The sequence below is a fragment of the Schistocerca serialis genome, unplaced genomic scaffold, assembly GCF_023864345.2.
Source record: "Schistocerca serialis cubense isolate TAMUIC-IGC-003099 unplaced genomic scaffold, iqSchSeri2.2 HiC_scaffold_1329, whole genome shotgun sequence".
NCBI lineage: Eukaryota > Metazoa > Arthropoda > Insecta > Orthoptera > Acrididae > Schistocerca > Schistocerca serialis.
The window spans coordinates 135,987-152,052 of record NW_026047546.1 but is presented as its reverse complement, the minus strand read 5'-3'; the positions used below and the strand labels follow the sequence as shown (position 1 = coordinate 152,052).

The following is a 16,066-nucleotide window of genomic DNA, read 5'->3' as shown; positions in this document are numbered from 1 at the left end:
CTTTCAATGGCCGGCCTTCTCAAAAGGATGAGGAGTGGACGGAGGTTCAGGGCAACTGGGGTGGGTAACTGCCCTTAAAGGCAGAAAAATCAGCAATGATAAACAGCATGAGGATGCAGAAGGCACAGGAAACCACTGTATTAGAGGCACATAACTTGTATCCTCTAACTTGTATCCTCAGGACATGTGGCCTGTGATTGTCATGATGACCTCTCCATTGGCAAAAGATTCTGGACTAGTCCCCTGTTCAGATCTCTGGGAGGGGATTACCATAGGGGAAGGTGACCATGAGAAAAAGATTCAATAATCAACGAAAGGATAACATTCTAAGAGTTGGGGCATGGAATTTCAGAAGTTCAAATGTGGCATGGAAGCTAGAAATACTGAAAAGGGAAATGCAGAGGCTCGATCTGAATATAGTAGTGGTGGTGGGTGGAAGGAAATGAAAAAGACAAAGATTTTTGGTCATATGAGTATATGGTAATACCAACAGCAGCAGAAAATGGTATAACGTAAGAATAATTGGTGGTGGTGGTGGTGGTGGTGGTGGTGGTGGTGGTGGTTGTGGTGGTGGAACTAGTGGGAAAGGTGACACCTGCCAGTGACTGAAGAGCCCAAAAGCAGCTGGTTGTAGGGCTTCACACTCATCCTCAGTCCCAGAGACTAAATCAGTGAAGTCGTCCCAACCAGGGAAACCCAAGGAACAGTGTGAGAAATCAGAAAAGAAGACCCCCAAGAACAAGGAACTTGTGGTGGCACCCACACCACTGCTTCCTAAAAGCTCTGCTGGACCCTCAGACACAATGGATATAGACTGCTCGGGCAAAAAGTCTGGCAGCAGGTGACCCTGAGGCATAAACTGCCTCATTGAACATTCCGTGCCTTCCCAGTCGCACGATGATGTCATCCTCCAGTGGAATTGCGGCGGTTTTTTGTACCGCCTGGCTGAGCTATGGCAACTGTTAAGCTTTACACCTGCTTTCTGCATTGCCCTCCAGGAAACCTGGTTCCCAGCAATGCAGACCCCTGCCCTCTGCAACTATAAGGGATATTACATGAACCGTAGAGATGTCAGGTGGAGTTCACATTTATGTCGTAAACTCATCTTAGTGAAAATGTGTGCCTTCAAACCCCTCTTGAAGCTGTGGCTGTCAGAATATGGATGACACAGGAAATAACTGTCTGCAACGTATATCTCCCTCCAGATGGTGCAGTACCCTTGAATGTATTAGATCAGCCTTTCCTACTTTTGGGAGATTTTAACGCCCGTAACCCCTTGTGGGGTGGCACCGTGTTTACTGGCCGAGGCAGAGATGTCGAAACTTTACTGACGCAATTCGATCTCTGCCTCCTAAATACTGGGCCCACCACACATTTGAGTGTGGTTAGAGTTAGTTACTTGACCATTGATTTATCAATTCGCAGCCCAGGACTTTTCCCATCTATCCACTGGAGATCTTGTGACGACCTGTGTGGTAGTGACCACTTCCCCATCTTCCTGTCACTGCCCCGGCGTCAGGCCCACAGATGCCTGCCCAGATGGGCTTTAAACAAGGTGGATTGGGAAACTTTAACCTCTGATGTCACTGTTGACTCTCCCTGACATGGTAACATCGATGTGATGGTTGAGCAGGTGATCCCTCGCTCTTTAGGGTGCCCCCCGGCGAAAGGCAGTCCCTTGGTGGTCGCCGGAAATTACTGAGGCAATTAGTTGGCAAGCTCTACAGTGACACGAGCGGCACTCTTTACAGTATCTGATAGCCTTTAAGCAGCTCCGTACCCGTGTATGCCAGCTTGTAAAACGACGGAAACAGGAGTGTTGGTAGAGGTAAGTGTCGACCATTGGGTGCCATATGTCACCTTTCCAAGTCTGGACAAAGATCAGATGTCTTTTTGGGTACCAGACCCCAACAGGTGTCCCTGGTGTTACCATCAATGGCGTGCTCTGTACCGACGCAAACGTGAATGCCGAGCACTATGTTTGAACCTCTGTGTCGGAGAACTAACCCCCCCCCCCCCCCTCCCAGCCTTTTGCACCCTGAAACGGCGAGTGGAAAGGAAAGTCCTCTCATTCACTACACGCCACAGTGAACCCTTTAATGCTCCATTTATGGAGTGGGAGCTCCTCAGCGCACTTGCACATTGACCTGACACAGCTCGTGGGCCGGATTGGATCCACAGTCAGATGATCTCTCTTCTGACTACAAGTGCCATTTCCTCATCATCTTCAACTAGATCTGCTGTGATGGCATATTTTCATCGCAAGGTGGGAGAACACTGTCGTTCCACTGCTCATACCCAGTAAAAACCCACTTGATGCGGATAGTAATCGGTCCGTCAGCCCTACCAACGTTCTTTATAAGCTGCTGGAACATATTGTGTGTTGGTTGTTGGGTTGGGAGATGGAGTCACATGGCCTACTAGCTCCGTGTCAGTGCGGTTTCTGCCAGGGTTGCTCTACCACTGATAACCTTGTGTCCCTCAAGTCTGCCATCCAAACAGCCTTTTTCAGATGCCAACATCTGGTTGCTGTCTTTTTTGACTTACGTAAAGCATTTGACACGACTTGGTGACATCATATCCTTGCCACATTGTATAAGTGGGGTCTCCGGGGCCTGCTCCTGATTTTTATCCAAAACTTCCTCTCGCTCCGTACTCTGTGTCCAGGTTGGTGCCTCCCATAATCCTCCCCCCCCCCCCCCCACCCCCCTCTTATATTCAGGAGAATGGCATTCCTCAGGGCTCCGTATTGAGTGTATCTCAATTTTGTAGTGCCAATCAACGGCTTAGCAGCAGCTGTAGGGCTGCCGGTCTCGCCTTCTCTGTATGCAGATGGCTTCTGCATTTTGTACTGCTCCTCCAGTACTGGTATTGCTGAGCAGCACCTGCAGGGTGCCATTCACAAGGCACAGTCATGGGCTCTAGCCCACAGCTTCTAGTTTTCTGCCGCAAAGTCGTGTGTCGTGCACTTCTGTCAGCCTCGTACCATTCGTTTGGAACCTGAATTTTATCTTATTGATGATCCACCCACTCACTGTAGTGTAGATAAAGCGATTCTTAGGACATCCAGAAGCTCGATTGACTTGGCTTCCTCACCTTCGTCAGCTTAAGCAGAAGTGCTGGCAGCATCTCAATGCCCTCCACTGCCTGAGCAACACCAACTGGGGTGCAGATCGCTCTACGCTGCTGCAGCTCTACAGAGCCCTTGTTCAATCCTGCCTTCACTATGGGAGTCTGGTTTACGGCTCGGTGGTGCCCTCAGCATTGCGTTTAGTCAACCCAGTGCACCACTGTGGCATTTGCCTAGTGACAGGAGCTTTTAGAAAGAGTTGGGTGACCAGTGTCCTGGTGGAGGCCGGAGTCCCTTGATTGTGGATCTGATGTGCACAACTGCTTGACAGTTTTGTTGCACACATTCGTAGCTCCTCTGAGCATCTGAATTACTGTCTTCTTTTCCCGCATGCAGCAGTTTATCTCCCGCATCGGCGGCCAACATTAGGGCTCACGATTTCGGTTCGCGTGTGATCCCTTCTCTCTGAACTGGAGTCCTTCTCTTTACCATCTCTGCTCGAGGTCCATTCATGTACACCTCCACGGTGTATACCTCGGCCGAAGCATTGTCTGGACCTTTTGCACGGCCCTAAGGACCATTTTAACCCCGACGCTCTCTGCTGTCGCTTCCTCTCAATTCTTGACGTGTACTGGGGCTCTGAAGTTGTTCACTCGATGGCTGACGGTAATGTTAGCTTCGCCTATGTTCAGGGACCATATTGAACAGCATTCCTTGCCTGCCGGCTGCAGTGTATTTACTGCCGAGCTGGTGGCCATATCTCATCCACTTCAGTACATTCGTTCCTGTTCTGGTAAGCAGTTTCCTCTCTGTTCTGACTCCCTGAGCAGCTTACAAGCTACCGACCAGTCCTACCCTCGCCATCCTTTAGTAGCAAACATGCAAGAGGCCACGTCTGCCCGGGAACGGTCCACTTGTTCAGTGGTGTTTGTGTGGACCCCAGGACACGTTGAAATCCCAGGTAACGAACTTGTTGACAGGCTATGCGGAAACCTCCCCTGGAGATGGGTATCTCTGATGAAACTGCCCTGCGTTCTGTCTTATGCCGCAAGGTTTTTCAGCTTTGGGAGACGGAGTGACATAACAGTATGCACAACAAACTGTGTGTCATTAAGGAGACTGCGAATGTGTGGAAGTCTTCCCTGCGGGCCTCTTGCACAGAATCAGTTGTTCTTTGTCGACTCCGTATTGGCCGTACGTGGCTCACACCTAGTTACCTCCTCCGTCACGAGGACCTACCTCAATATCGCTGTGGCTTCCAAATTACAGTCCTCCACCTCTTGCTGGACTGCCCACTTTTAGCCGCTCTGTGGTGGACTTTTAAATTTCCCAGCACACTACCTTCGGTGTTAGGCGACGATGCTCCAACAGTAGCTTTACTTCTATGTTCTATTTGTGAGAGTGTGTTTTATCATTTGATATGAGTTTTAGGGTATGTCCTTTGTCCCTCTGTGTCCTCCACTGTACGGCTTTTAGGGTGGTGGTTTTAATGTAATGCAGAGTGGCTTGCTTCTCCTTTCTATTCTCATGATCAGCCAGCCATGGTAATCTGCATTCTAGTTTCTAATTTATTTTTTCTACTTCAATCATTATCGTAAACCTCTTTCGGTCTCACTTTGACTCAGGCACACGAACAAGTGATCGTTACTTAGTTTCTGGAATATGACAGCTTTGTCTCCTGTTAGGATTTTGTATAGACATCTTGCTTCCCATTGATAGAATTTTTTAAGCATTTCCTTACAGTAATTGACACTTAAGTTTTGTGATATTTGTTGGGAACAGATCTTTTTCATAGCTAGATGTTAATGCAAAATCAAATACGTTGCAGTCTCATCGTGCCTTGAGTTGTATCACAATAAGTCATGTGCTAGTCCTTTCCGGTCTCATCTTAACATAATTTACTTCTCACAGAATCATGTTTGTGATGAATTGTAAACAGCCATCTGTGAAGGTGATTATCAAAAGTTGAACAATAGGATTTGAGGCACGGTTGTTGATTTTGGCCATTACAAAAATTGTAAAGTCGTATAACAAATCTGTCACACACAATTTCCATTTTTCGCAAATTTCCTTAAATGCAAGCTGAAAAACCTTAGCCCATTTCTGGTGAGCTGCTAGAATGAGTACGGTACAACTGGTGTCGTGCTGAAATGGGGTTGATTGGTTGTGATGACACAGTTCTGTAGCAGTAGCCTGAAGTCTAGTTTAGGGTGAAAGGTGATAACTTGGTCGAGTTGATGAAGGCAATGAATGTGAATGCTAAGTAAAGGTTGTTGTAAGACTGGCATCTAGTATAGTCTAGGTTCATATTTGTTTGTATTTAAACAGTTGACTACAGCCGAACACTGGTTGTGCTGTTGTGATTCTAGTTGTTCGTCTGTTTCTGAGCTGTTTTTTCTAACAGTAACAAATGAAAAACTTTAAAACAGTGGTAACTGTGCATTTCACTAGGTGACACTACTGTGCTGTGTAATTTGCTAAATATTTGTAAGTACCCTGATATTTTCTGATGTCTTGTAACTTTTGTATTTATATTATTTCTTTGACTTTTAACTTTTATTTTTAACACGGCAAACCAATTATAATAGCATGTTGTACTATCCAGTGTGTGTAATCCACAAATACGACCAATCATAGAAGATATGATGATGCGCATTCGTCCAGAAGAAGAGGTGAAGATGATACGTAGACGTGTGGCTATGAGTGAAATGAAAAAGAAGTCTGAATCTGATGAAAAAAATGTAAGTTCGCACTATTTTTAAAAAATCTCTGTGGTGATTATTTGCTGTTTTTTGCATTAGCGTTACCATTACTGATACACCTGTGATTTTCCTCTGTACTTTATCATTCATAGACTGCTGGAGCAGATAGCAGCAGACCAGATCTATGTCATTCTCTTTTACGTATGTGCTTATTTAACCCAGAAATTGTCATGATGGTGTAAGATGTCTCACCATAACACTAGGAATACAAGTAGCTCCAGTACACATGCACACAGAATATGTTTTATGAGACTAGGACAGTTGGTTAGCTGTGGTCTTGCTGAAGGCACCAATCTGGTATTTGCCTGAGGTGATTTAGGAAAATGACAAAAAGCCAAAATCTGGGTGACAGGACAGACCAAACTACTCCCGAAGATGAAGTCGGTGTCTGTACGACTGCAATGCTTCATTCAGTTGGTTGCAGTTGTTCACTGTTCTTATGTTAATTACATAACCTGTATGTACTCCCTCGATGGTAATATGGGTGAGCCATAATGGTGTGGTTAAGATTTGGGAAATCCAAGAATCTTGGGTTGTTGCCAGATTGTAATCAGTCACTTTCTGCTGCAAGCCTCGGTTCCACTTCAGTGTTCGGTGCGAAAGTGAAATGTTAATGTGTCTCAGTGATTGGGTATTTTTCATAACAGTCTGTATGCCAAGTTCTGAGTGAGCAGACTATTATTTCAATAGCTCCGTCTGCAACTAATTTCAGCTGGTAATAGCGAATACACTGTTAATGATTCATTAGAGGAGGAGACGCACCTGGAGCGTAAGACAAGATTCCAAAATCGGATATTGGGTTTTAAGGCATACCCAGCTGCAGATACTCAGATCACAACTGAGTAATGAAGAGTAGAGAGAAGTGTAAGATAATCTTCTGGAAGAATCAAAGTGGAAAGAAGTCGGATACTGAAGTACTGAGGATGGACGAGGTGTGTTTGAGGTTATCTAAGGCTGTAGATGCTGTGACAAAAAAATTCACAGTAGGCAGTTCAGTTGAAGAGGAATGAACTTTTCAAAAAAGGGCAGTCACTTAAGTTGGACAGACATAAAGGCAACGAAAGTGACTATAAAGAAATGTTGGGTAACAGAAGAAATACAGGGTGAGCACAAAGTCTTGCCCTGATTATAAAAATTTATAACAGAATAACATAATAAGCTACATTTGATGCCATTTCATAGGTTAGTGTAGCTAGTTGTTGTAACCAATAGATGGCACTAGTGCTCCACAACACCGATGCGGGTCTGTTAGGTCACGTTAGTTGCTGGCGAAACGGCATCGAAATAGGAGAAAGTGCAGTGTGTGCTTCCTTTTCACGAAATGAAATCGCCCATCAGTGTTTGGTGTAAATTGTGGGCTTCTTATGGACACAGACCTCCTGACGTTAAATCAGTAAAGCAACGGGATGCAAAGTTTAACGAAACAGGCAGCGCTGAAGATCGTCCTCGAAGTGGCGGGCTTCGTGTGAGTGATACAACTGTCGATCGCATTTGGCAATCGTTTCGACAGTCCATCTAAATCGACTCGTCGAGCATCGTGTGAACTTCAAATATCGCAAGCAAGTGTGATGAAGGTTCTTCACAAGTCTTAGGTTGCACGCTTACAAAGTGCAAATCGTGCAGGCCTTGCAACCGAATGATTTGCTGACACGTGCTGAATTTGCAACTGAGATTCTCAACAGGATTGATGGCGCTAATGATTACTTAAATTGCATATGCTTTACTGATGTATCCACCTTTCGTGTCAGTGGAATGGTAAATAGGCATAATGTCCATATATGGGGTTCAGTCTCTGCATGCTACTGTACAGTTACAGCGAGACAGTGAAAAAATGAATGTTTGGTGTGGCCTCGTGCATAACAAGGGTTTTGGTCTGTTTTTCTTCGTGGAAAAATTCATTACTGCTAACGTTTACTTACATGTTTGGCAACAGTTCATTGCCGCACAGTTAAAAGAATATCAACTGCGGATACTTTTCCAGCAAGATCGAGCACCCCCCATTGGGCTGGCTTTGATGATGAGTGATTTCCTGGACGAAACATTTCCGGATCGGTGGATTGCAAGGAACGGTCCAACAACCTGGCCACCCCGCTCTCCAGATGTTACGCCCCTTGACCTTTTTTTTCTGGGGCTATATTGAGGACAGTCTTCGTCACACCAGTTGCTGACATTGATGAACTGAAGGCTGGGACACAAGTTGCTGTGGATACCGTGACAGAATACATGTTACGAAACACCTGGCAGGAACGGGAATACCGCCTCGGCATTCTCCAAGCTACTGAGGGAGCTCACATTGAGGTTTACTAAAATAAGTGGTCTTAAAAAAAAAACTAGTAACTATGTAACAGCATCAAATGTAAATTATTATGTACTTTCAACTTTGCAGCACAGTCAGCAATCGTGATAATGTAATATATAAGAAACTATCAGCCTTGATTGCGGTAATGAAACCAACCTTTACCTAGGTTTCAGCCCAAATAATTTACCCGTCTTCAGAAGATATACCTGAATCTATAATTTGTCTAAGAGGGCATGGTCTAGAAATAAGACCATGCCCTCTTAGACAAATTATAGATTCAGGTATATCTTCTGAAGACGGGTAAATTATTTGGGCTGAAACCTAGGTAAAGGTTGGTTTCATTACCGCAATCAAGGCTGATAGTTTCTTATATATTAGTAAATTATTATGTCAAATGGTTATTCTATAATAAATTGTTTTAATCATAGCTGCACTAGTTGGAACACTCTCCCATAACCCCCAGGCCTCGATCTTCCCTAATTGCTGTCCTCCATCTGCCTCTGCCCACTTCTCGTCTCCTCCTCTGTAGCACTGCACACCAGTGTGCGTGGGTCGGTGAACTGGTGAAATGCACCTATTGTAAACTCGCTAAATTACTTATGCTCGAGCTAAAGAAAGTGGTATTAGTTGGGGTAATTCACTGACGACTTCAGGGAATTGCTTCTGATGTATGAGCACAGAGGCTAAGAAGTGCACTGCCCAGTGAAGGAAGTTATGTAGAGTAACATACTGCTTTTTAATTTCATTTATCTTCAGTAAAATTTGTAAGCAAATGTGGTGCCATATTATATCTGAATTACCTTCGTTCAAAAATTTCTTGGAATAGTATTTCATTATGACATTCTCAACCATTTTGTTTCAAATACTACTTCCAAATCAGTTTAAAGCTGATGTGACATTCTTTTGGTTTTGGCTGACACTATTTTTGACTACTGAGGAGAGTATTTTTCCTACTGTAGAACAATAAAAATTCATTAGTAAATTTGTTGTCTGTTACTTTACCTTTCCTTCATACTGTATTCTAATAAGTTTTCTCGGTATGAATAAAATATATAGTAAATTATCACAAATTTCTGTTATTAAAGAGTATTAATATTGAACATGCCATTCATATTGAACATTATACAGGGTGTACATAAAGTCCAGGAACACTTTCAATTATTTATTGCACACGAACTGAACATTGTACAGATGTCATACATATTGCATTTTGAAAAGAAACTCTGAAAGGTGTTCTCCCCCCCCCCCCCCCCCCCCCTCTCTCCCCCAAACATGCAATACGCAAACCGTGAGTGACCCGGCAGAAGATGTCAATACGGTAATAGAATTCTTGCCATACCCGTACCAGCGTGGCATCGTTGACTGTGGCAGCCGCTTCTTGTATTCTCGCGGAGCTCTTCTACGTCGAGTGGTAGAAGCAGTATGTACACCAGATTATTAATGTGTCCCCATAGAAAAAAAGTCTCTCACAGTGCGATTTGGCGATTGGGGAGGCCATTTCATGAAGCAGCATCCCCTTCTGTAACACAGCCGTGTTTTGACTAGCACTGACTATAGGCAAATTACCAAACTACACTATGGTGGTATACGTGGAAAAAAAACAAAAAAAACTATCAGAGTTTCTCTTCAAAATGACATGTGTGTGATATCTGTACAATGTTTGGTTCTTGTGCAGTAAATAATTGAAAGTGTTCCCGGACTTGATGTACACCCTGTATTCATATTTCTTAGCAAACTTGTTTACAATGCTAGCTCAATGTGTAATAACCACCATTAAATCATGTGCCAACTAAAAGTGTTTAATTAGCAGCCATGAAGGTTAGATAAATAAAGCTTGTTCTCACATACAAAAAAAAATTACTTCTGGAAAATTTGGTATTTCAACCTAGAAATCTCAGAAATCGTATGATGAGTCATCACCTTGAGCTTTTTTTTCATGTTCATTGTTTTCCATATTTCTCAACTTTGACAGTTTACTAAATTTATTAAAAATATTTGTACAGTATGTCTGTCTTCCATAAACAGCTATCTGATGACTGACACTGGTCTGTCAGTCCAGTTGTCATTACATTAAAGCCAAAACCACAAAAATAACAACTAATTATTAATAATGCTGCATTTTATTTCTTGCAGTCAGAGGAAGAAAAAAGGTTAGCATTGCTAAAAGAATACAAAGCATTAAAAATGGAAGTCCAGGAGAAGAAAGCAAAGGAATTAGCACAAAAGGAGAGGATAGAATCTCTTAAAAGAGAGATCAAAGAAAAACGTACGTCTTTTCCAATGTTGGTTGGTTAATGCCTTGTAATATGCATTAGTTGATTTTAATTATTATTAATATTACTATTACTAGTAGTGTTTCAATGTTTATACCACCATACTGCTAAAGTTTGGTCCCAGTTTTAGAGTTGGCCATATGTAGTGATCATTCAAATGTTGTCATAAACTGTTTTTGAGAGTGTGCTACCCACATATATGTATTATTCCATCCAGGAATTTCCAGTGTTATGGATTCCCACATGTTGCATGATGATGAGTAGGAGGGGAGAGAGAGAGAGAGAGAGAGAGAGAGAGAGAGAGAGAGAGAGAGAGAGAGAGAGAGAGAGAGAGAGAGAGAGACTGACTGACTGACTGAAGGTTGTCAGTAAAGAACACGTAACTAACATTTCACAATTTGTTGTGATCAACCATAAAGGAACTAGTAGTACATTGGTAGTGAAAAGCACATGCATAATAAATACACATGTTTCAAAGATGTTTCCTTTTCAGTGTTCTATATTTAAACTATCCTCCCTGCCATGATCAATTGGATGATAGGAGTTATATAGTTGCTTTCAGATCCACAGCACTGTAACAGATGTGGTCCCATGTCAACATCTAGGTAGTTCTTTGCTCCAGGAATGCATCCTTTGTTCTTCATTTTACAACCCCTTTTAGAGACATCCATTGTGATCAACCATTCTTCAAAGTCCTTTGCTGTGTGACAATTAGTGTTGCTTGCAAATGTCAAATTTTTGAGTTGTTCTCCCTGCATTTTGATTCCTTTGCCAAATTTTTCCTTTGTCTTCCATTGCTTATCCAGTCTACCTATTGAATAGCATTGGGGATAGGTTACAAACCTGCCTCACTCCATTCTTGACCACTGCTTGCCTTTATTGTCCTCTGACTCACAGCTGCATTCTGGTTTCTATAAAAGTTGTAAATAGTCTTTGGCTCCCTTTTTTAATTCTGCAGCTTTCAGTATTTCAAATAGTGTATTCTAGTCAAATTTGTCAAAAGAATTTCTGTAAATCTACAAATGCTATAAACACCGATTTCCCTTTCTTTAATCAATTGTCTAAGATAAATGGCAAGATCAGTAATGCTTCATATGTTCCTACATTTCTGCAGGGAGATGTGATTATTCAGAAGTAATGCCCCCCTCCGACGGGCTTTTCGTTAAGTTCTGGTAGAAGTCTTGTCTGTATGTAGCCACTTTGTCAGTGACATTGTTGTCAAGGTTATGCAGTACACACAGCCAAAGAAACTGTCAGGACTCTTTGATTGGTGAAATGAAAGCTTTGAAAAAACTTGACTAATGCCAAATGGAAAGGCATAGTAACAGTCGGAATATAATGCCCAATTACGTCACACCTCCAAGGTGTCATTGAGGCAAACAGTATCACTTTTGTGAGGAGTGCCAAAGACAATCACACAGTTGGCTATGGTGCTGAGTCCCCCCCCTCCCCCCCTTTTCCCTGCAGCATGATGCAGCAGATAATATCTGTTTGCCATGGGAATTAAAGGTGACAATGTCAGCTTGTCCTCAGGAAACGCAATCTGTCATTTTTGTGTTGGCCTTGTCTGCAATTTCGTAATCAAAGCCTGAGATCCCATAAAAGCATTATAAGTGCCATATTTTGAAGGTAAAAACATTCTTGCTCTGCAGTCTACACATTGTGTTTCACTATTTGTTGGTTGCCTGATCTGAATATTGCGTGATTGGCTAGCAGTTTCACCTGTTGCTTGAAAGTAAGAAAATCATTCAGTGTTATGTGAATGAAAAGGTGTATACAGTTGAAGCTTACATTTACACTGGCTCATAAAATTGTTCAAACAGTGCCTAAGTATTTAGCACTCTTTGAAAGAGTAATATTCAGAAGTTGGCAACAAAATGGTGATGCAGCAATGTCTTATTCTGATTGTAACTTTGTCTTCTGTTAGTAATATGGAGCTGGTTGTTTAATAGGACCGTGCCAAGACATTTGTTTTCAGGAAAATGAAAACCATGACACACTGCATAAAAATTGTCAACGTATAATTTGAAGATTGCTTTGCTGTAGCGCCTACCGATATTTGTTTTTTATATTCTATCATATTTGCTGGGCATGTACTTTCGGCTAACTCAGTGATAAACCAGCAGAATCGGAGGACAGTAGTAATGTTTCAAAACAATGTCAGTGATGTATAAAGAAAAACAATTAGTTATTTCAGGCAGTTCCATAACGGAGATGATGATTTCATTTTCATGAAACAGATGCACTGTAACAGTTATTAGCACATACTACTTCATCACTCATTGCCTTCTTCATAAACAGTTTGTGGTCCATGGTATTTTCTCCTAAGTTCCAAAACTTGTCACTAGATGGTAACACTAGATAGATGTCAGTTAGACAGACATCCCAGTGCTGAAAACTGTGAATTCCTTTAGTGAGACAGTCTTGTGGTCAGCTATGTTGGACAAAAGATGAGAAGAGAATGGAGAGACATCCCCAAGAAGTGCAGTTGAGGAGAACTGAATATGTGGATGAGGAAATGTGAGTACACAAGGAATGTTTGTGGGTTTGAGGTCTTCTGAGAGAACATGACAACCAGGTTCTGATTGAGTAGATTAACATCCATTATTTTCATACAGGTCATGTTTGAAATGTTCTGTTATCATTATCTTTGTATGCTAGTATCATTAAATAACCTCATGCAATACTGATGCTGTTTGTCATAAACTTAGTTATTCCCTCTTTCCTGTAATTATCAACTTACCCTGCCAAAAATGTTTGTCTTAATTTGCCAGTAACATTGTCATGTGTAAAAGAAATTTTGCTTCCTCCTCCAATTGTTCAGCAGCTAAGTTAGAGAGCATTTCTCTCTTTTCCTTCAACAGCATATTTCATTCACAACATGAGTGAATCATGATTGATGCGTGTAGAGTTTAGAATCCTGGGGTAGATGATGCTAGTCTAGGAGGAAGTGTGGTTATTATAGGACACACAGTATTACAGATTCCAGTTACTCATAGTAGACATCCGTTTTATTTCAGATCAAAAAGCTTCAAGTTTGCTACATAAAATTCGTGAGCTGAACAACCTAACTTTGACTGTGAATGCAGCATCTCAGCAGCTTAAGAATGGCATGAAGCTAATGTGTGACAGTAATTGCATCACATCGTACAGCAAGAATGCTAAGCAGGTAAGTGAAGAGGTCTGCTGTAGCATTCATTTTGTTATTAATGTAACTGTACGTATTTGGTTGTTGAGGGTATCACCTTGCTGCATTCATTAAGTTATTTGCACATTCAGTGTGCCAGCAGAGGGTACTTTCACAAAAGAAATCTCCCCTTCCCTCCCCCCCCCCCCCTCCATATCTTTTAGATTCATAGAGCAATTTCATTATATAAAATTAGGCTGCAGTGCAGAGAGCTTTCATATGCAGGTAGAACCTTACACATGGCTATTCTTTGACATCGGTCCATTAACAGGCAAGTATTATGGAAGTGTTCTGTGAACTCGGATTGCAATACCTGGAGGGAAGGAGGCATTCTTTCAGCAAATCACAACTGAGAAAGATTATAGAATTGGAATTTGTGATAAATGGGAGAATGAACCTACTGCCCCCAATATACCTCTTGTGTAAGTGCCACTAAGAGGAGGTTAATCAGGGCTTGTACGGAAACAGTTTTTTGCCCCTACCTCCATTTGAGAGTGCAAGAAGAAAGGGAATGACTTAACAAATTGCAACTATCCACAGAGGTCCAGTGTAGGCTGTAATCATCATATGGCAGTGAAACTTGGTAGATATGCTAATGTGTTAAGATGGAATGGATTTATGCATTGGAAAAATTAGTTCCAATTTTGGCCACCATACGCAAATGTGGTGGTGTTAATGTTAGAAAGATGTATAGAAATATATCCGTATGTAATGCATTAGGAATGAGACATGGTCAGAAAATGTCAAACAAGTGAGAAAATCATAATGCTGTTTTTATTTTTAATCTCAGTTACACTATTTGTTCAATATGAGCGCCAGAGACATCAAGATGCTGTGTCTGTGAAATGATGCGATCGACAGTTGGCCGCAGCAGTTCTGGCAAAATCTGAGCAACGTGTTTCTGTATACTGGCCTTCAGAGCACGTAGAGACCAAATGTGTCCCAGGTAAACACATTATTTTAGATCTTCCCAGAGCCAAGTCACATGGTTTCATATCAGGTGATCTTGAAGGCCATGCATCTACAGGGTGTTACAAAAAGGTACGGCCAAACTTTGAGGAAACATTCCTCACACACAAAGAAAGAAAATATGTTATGTGGACATGTGCCCGGAAACGTTTACTTTCCATGTTAGAGCTCATTTTATTACTTCTCTTCAAATCACATTACTCGTGGAATGGAAACACACAGCAACAGAACGTACCAGCGTGACTTCAAAAACTTTGTTACAGGAAATGTTCAAAATGTCCTCCATTAGCGAGGATACGTGCATCCACCTTCTGTCGCATGGAATCCCTGATGCGCTGATGCAGCCCTGGAGAATGGCATATTGTATCACAGCTGTCCACAATACGAGCACGAAGAGTCTCTACATTTGGTATGGGGGTTGCGTAGACAAGAGCTTTCAAATGCCCCCATAAATGAAAGTCAAGAGGGATGAGGTCAGGAGAGCGTGGAGGCCATGGAATTGGTCCGCCTCTACCAATCCATCAGCCACCGAATCTGTTGTTGAGAAGCGTATGAACACTTAGACTGAAATGTGCAGGAGCTCCATCGTGCATGAACAACATGTTGTGTCGTACTTGTAAAGGCACGTGTTCTAGCAGCACAGGTAGAGTATCCCGTAAGCAATCATGATAACGTGCTCCATTGAGCGTAGGTGGAAGAACATGGGGCCCAATCAAGACATCACGAACAATGCCTGCCCAAACGTTCACAGAGAATCTGTGATGATGACATGATTGCACAATTGCATGCGGATTCTCGTCAGCCCACACATGTCTATTGTAAAAATTTACAATTTGATCACGTTGGAATGAAGCCTCATCTATAAAGAGAACATTTGCACTGAAATGAGGATCGACACATTGTCGGATGAACCATTCTCAGAAGTGTACCCGTGGAGGCCAATCAGCTGCTGATAGTGCCTGCACACGCTGTACATGGTACGGAAACAACAGGTTCTTCCATAGCACTCTCCATACAGTGACGTGGTCAACGTTACCTTGTACAGCAGCAACTTCTGACGCTGACATTAGGGTTATCGTCAACTGCACGAAGAATTGCCTCGTCCATTGCAGGTGTCCTCGTCGTTCTAGGTCTTCCCCAGTCGCGAGTCATAGGCTGGAATGTTCCGTGCTCCCTAAGACGCCGATCAGTTGCTTCGAACGTCTTCGTATTGGGACACCTTCATTCTGGAAATCTGTCTCAATACAAACATACCACGCCACGGCTGTTGCCCTGTGCTAATCTGTACATCAAATGGGCATCTGCCAACTCCGCATTTGTAAACATTGCACTGACTGCAAAACGATGTTTGTGATGAACACTAACCTGTTGATGCTACGTACTGATGTGCTTGATGCTAGTACTGTAGAGCAATGAGTCGCATGTCAACACAAGCACCCAAGTCAACATTACCTTCCTTCAGTTGGGCCAACTGGCGGTGAATCGAGGCAGTACAGTACATACTGA

The 16,066-nt window shown here is 42.5% G+C and overlaps 1 protein-coding gene across 1 annotated transcript in view; it reads left to right on the top strand.

Moving 5' to 3' along the window:
• LOC126439535 (uncharacterized) overlaps positions 1 to 16,066 on the top strand; it is an 81,534-nt gene that overhangs the window by 19,067 nt on the left and 46,401 nt on the right. Inside the window, exons 2-4 of the mRNA XM_050090569.1 lie at positions 5,676 to 5,811; positions 10,265 to 10,397; positions 13,425 to 13,573. Of these exons, the coding sequence (XP_049946526.1) occupies positions 5,676 to 5,811; positions 10,265 to 10,397; positions 13,425 to 13,573 (418 nt within the window). The remainder of the gene's footprint in view (positions 1 to 5,675; positions 5,812 to 10,264; positions 10,398 to 13,424; positions 13,574 to 16,066) is intronic.